Raw genomic sequence first — 3,218 nt, forward strand, 5'->3', positions numbered from 1 at the left:
CCCCCGACGGCGGCGGCCGAGGAAGAGGAGGAGGACGACGAGGAGGAGGAAGAAGAGCAGCAGGCTGCGGTGGTGGTGGTAGTAGCATTGCTGGTGGCGGAGGAGGAGGAGGAGGAGGAGGAAGAGGCAGCTCGGCATGACATGACGGCACCGCTCGGGCTCCCCCCGCGCTGGCCCGACGGCCTCGCCTGCCGTTGCGAGGACGCCCCGCGGGAGAAGAACCGCATGGAGGGGCTGGGGCACTGCCGGGAGATGATGCCCCACGCGGGACTCGCCGTCCCCACCGCCCCGCCGCCCCCACCCCCGCCACAGGGAACCGCTTACGCCGAACTGGCGGCCGCCGAGCCCCCCCGGCAGTGCCCGTCGGGGGCGGCTTCCAGCGCCGCGCTGGGCTACGGTTACCCCTTCGGTGGGGGCTACTACGGCTGCAGGTTGTCCCACTCCCACGGAGTCAACTTGCAGCAGAAACCCTGCGCCTACCACCCGGGGGACAAGTACCCCGAGGCCGGGGGACCCCTGGCCGGCGAGGAGCTGCCGTCGAGGGCTAAAGAATTCGCCTTTTATCCCGGTTTTCCAAGCTCCTACCAGGCTGTCCCTGGCTATTTGGACGTGTCGGTGGTGCCGGGGCTGGGGGGTCACCCGGAACCCAGACACGACGCTTTGCTTCCCATGGAAGGTTACCAGCACTGGGCTCTTTCTAACGGCTGGGATGGGCAAGTGTACTGCTCCAAAGAGCAATCGCAGTCCGCACACCTCTGGAAATCACCTTTCCCAGGTAGGATCCGCCGGGAATCCGGCGTCTTCACCCTCTTCCCAACCGCCAACTCCCACCGGAGGCGTGGATGTGCGTGTGTGAGGGTGAATGTGCCGTGATATCTCTATATATTTTTATTTATTTATTTCTATACACACATATACAGATAGATATGTATATGCCTGTATATGTAATTAAAGGGAAAGAAATGGCTCTGGAATGCCTCCTGTGCAAGGCAATGTGTATGAACATGTATGGGGAAGAAGGTGAAGCAATCATTTCTGAATCAAAATACACGCCGTGAGCTTGCTTGGAAAGTAACTTCACCGTTTAATTCTTCCCTTTCTTCTCCTCCTCCTCCTCCCTCTGGTTGCCTCACCTAAAAAGCGTCTTCTCTCGGTGCCCTTCTCTTCGTTTTCCCCTCCTTTTGGTGCCTTTCTCCTCATTTTCCCCTCCTCTTGCTTCTTCTCTGAGCGCAGAAAGCTTAAAAAAAAAAGGCCAAAAAAAAAAAAAAAACCAAATTAAAAACCTTTCTCCAGTGGTTCTGTCGAATGCGAAGTGTCGGGGGCTGGGACAGTAAATCATATCACAATTACACACAATTATAGGAATAGGTGTCAAGTGACAAATGAATCTGTTTGGAGGGGAAGGAGGGAGGCAGGGGTGAGGGCACCGACGCAGGCGCTGTCAGAATTGGGGAAATGTGTGGATGTGCCCAGAAGGATCAATGAGTGTGGGAGGCTCAGGGGCACCCCATGGCTGGAGGATGAGCGTGTCCCGGGGGGGGGGACACAGAGACTGGGTAACAATAGAATTGTGCTGGAGGGATGGACGGTGTCTGGAAGGAATCAAGGGATTGGAGAGCAAGGAATGAAGTAAAAGTGGGTAGTACAGAGCAGGGAAAGGGAGGAGGGGGGTGTTTCTTCCATTCAAGCTGCATTTGGGGGAGCTGCCGCCCTCATGGCTTTCTCTCCCCATCGCTCTGGTGAACCCCTCTGAAGGAGATTCCTGCCCCCCCACCATTGCAGCACCCTAAATTTCCAACCCCCACCACCCCAAAGAGCCTCTCACCCCCCCAAAAGCTCCCTCAGGGGCGCCCCAATTAACTCCTGTCAGCCATAATTGGGGCTGTGCTGCCTGCCGAGGAGAGCTCGCCTCCATCTTCCTGCTCCAGCCAGCTGGGTCACACCTTTGCGGCGAGGAGCTTTGTCGCCCAGGTCACCCCCTCCACACTCTGACAGGGGGCTGGGGCTGCCCGAAAGCTTGGGGGGAGCTTTGCCCCCCCTCCCGCCCCCAAATACCGCCAGAACAGGGGTGAAGATGCTCCCCGCATCCCTGCTGGACCCATTCCCCATAGCCCCTTTGCAAAGCACAGAGCATCTGCCCCTCCTCATCCCCCGCAAAAGCCACTGGTGGGGGGGGGGGAGAAGGTGTGGGGGCGTATTCTTGCCCCACGAGGGGCTTCTGGGCTGCCCCAAGCCGGCGGGAAGGTTTGGGGTGCGGGGGATGCACTTGTCTCTACACCGGGGGTGCGCAACTGCGGGGAGCCCCAGGAAGGTTTGCTGCTGGGGAAGGGGGGGGAAAGGTGGTGGTGGGGGGGTGCGCAGGACAGGAAAGAAAGAAATAGTGAAGAAGCTCCAGATTGTCCCAAATCTCTCCGTTGGGGAGGTTCCTTTGATTATCCCCCCTCCCCGCATCCGTCTGCGGGTTGACTGGATGCTCCTTCTTTATCAGCGTAGAGAGTGTCGCCAAGAAAAACAGGCTTTCCCCATGTGAATTGTGGATATTACGTTATTATTACTATTATTAAAGCATTATTCCCCTCGCTGGGTGCGTTTTCTGCCCGTTTTGTCTTTCCCTCCCCTCTCTTTCTCCCTTTTCTCTTCGCTCGCATTCCTTCACTCTTTATCCTCCTTTTTTTCCCCCTTTTCTTTCTCTCCCCGAGGTGCAAAAATCCCTAATCCACTTCCCGGGGTGCAGTAACCCCCTTATTCCCCTCTTTTCCCCTTCCTCTCTTTCGCTCTTCCTTATGTTTTTTGGTATTTTTATTGTTTTTAAATCCAGACGTGGTCCCTTTGCAACCCGAAGTCAGCAGCTATCGGAGGGGACGGAAAAAAAGGGTCCCTTACACCAAAATCCAGCTGAAGGAGTTGGAAAAGGAGTACGCGGCCAGCAAATTCATCACCAAAGAGAAGAGGAGGAGGATTTCGGCCACCACCAACCTGTCCGAGCGCCAAGTGACTATCTGGTTCCAAAACCGGAGGGTCAAGGAGAAGAAGGTGGTGAGCAAATCCAAGACAGCGCATCTCCACTCCACCTGACAGAGGGTGACTTTGGAGGCCAAAAAGGGCAAGGAAAAAAAAAAAGGAAGCAAGAAGCGTAAATATTTATCTGGTAGTTTGTACGATCGCATCATCGGGACTCTGCTGATTCCAAGTCATTATTTAAAAAAAAAAAAAAAAAA

The 3,218-nt window shown here is 55.7% G+C and overlaps 1 protein-coding gene across 1 annotated transcript; it reads left to right on the forward strand.

Moving 5' to 3' along the window:
• Nucleotides 1–141: 141 nt before the first annotated feature.
• Nucleotides 142–3,161, forward strand: HOXC13 (homeobox C13). The gene is made up of 2 exons (XM_014959295.1): nucleotides 142–775; nucleotides 2,819–3,161. The coding sequence occupies exons 1-2, from the start codon at nucleotides 142–144 to the stop codon at nucleotides 3,073–3,075; spliced, it is 891 nt and encodes a 296-aa protein (XP_014814781.1). The 3' UTR covers nucleotides 3,076–3,161.
• Nucleotides 3,162–3,218: the final 57 nt, after the last annotated feature.

Source organism: Calidris pugnax, unplaced genomic scaffold, assembly GCF_001431845.1.
Source record: "Calidris pugnax isolate Ruff unplaced genomic scaffold, ASM143184v1 scaffold324, whole genome shotgun sequence".
Lineage (NCBI taxonomy): Eukaryota > Metazoa > Chordata > Aves > Charadriiformes > Scolopacidae > Calidris > Calidris pugnax.

Coding starts and splice junctions, on each gene's coding strand:
- HOXC13 (XM_014959295.1), top strand. CDS start 142: ATGACGGCACCGCTCGGGCTCCCCCCGCGCTGGCCCGACGGCCTCGCC. Junction 776..2,818: donor CTGGAAATCACCTTTCCCAG/GTAGGATCCGCC, acceptor TTTTAAATCCAG/ACGTGGTCCCTTTGCAACCC.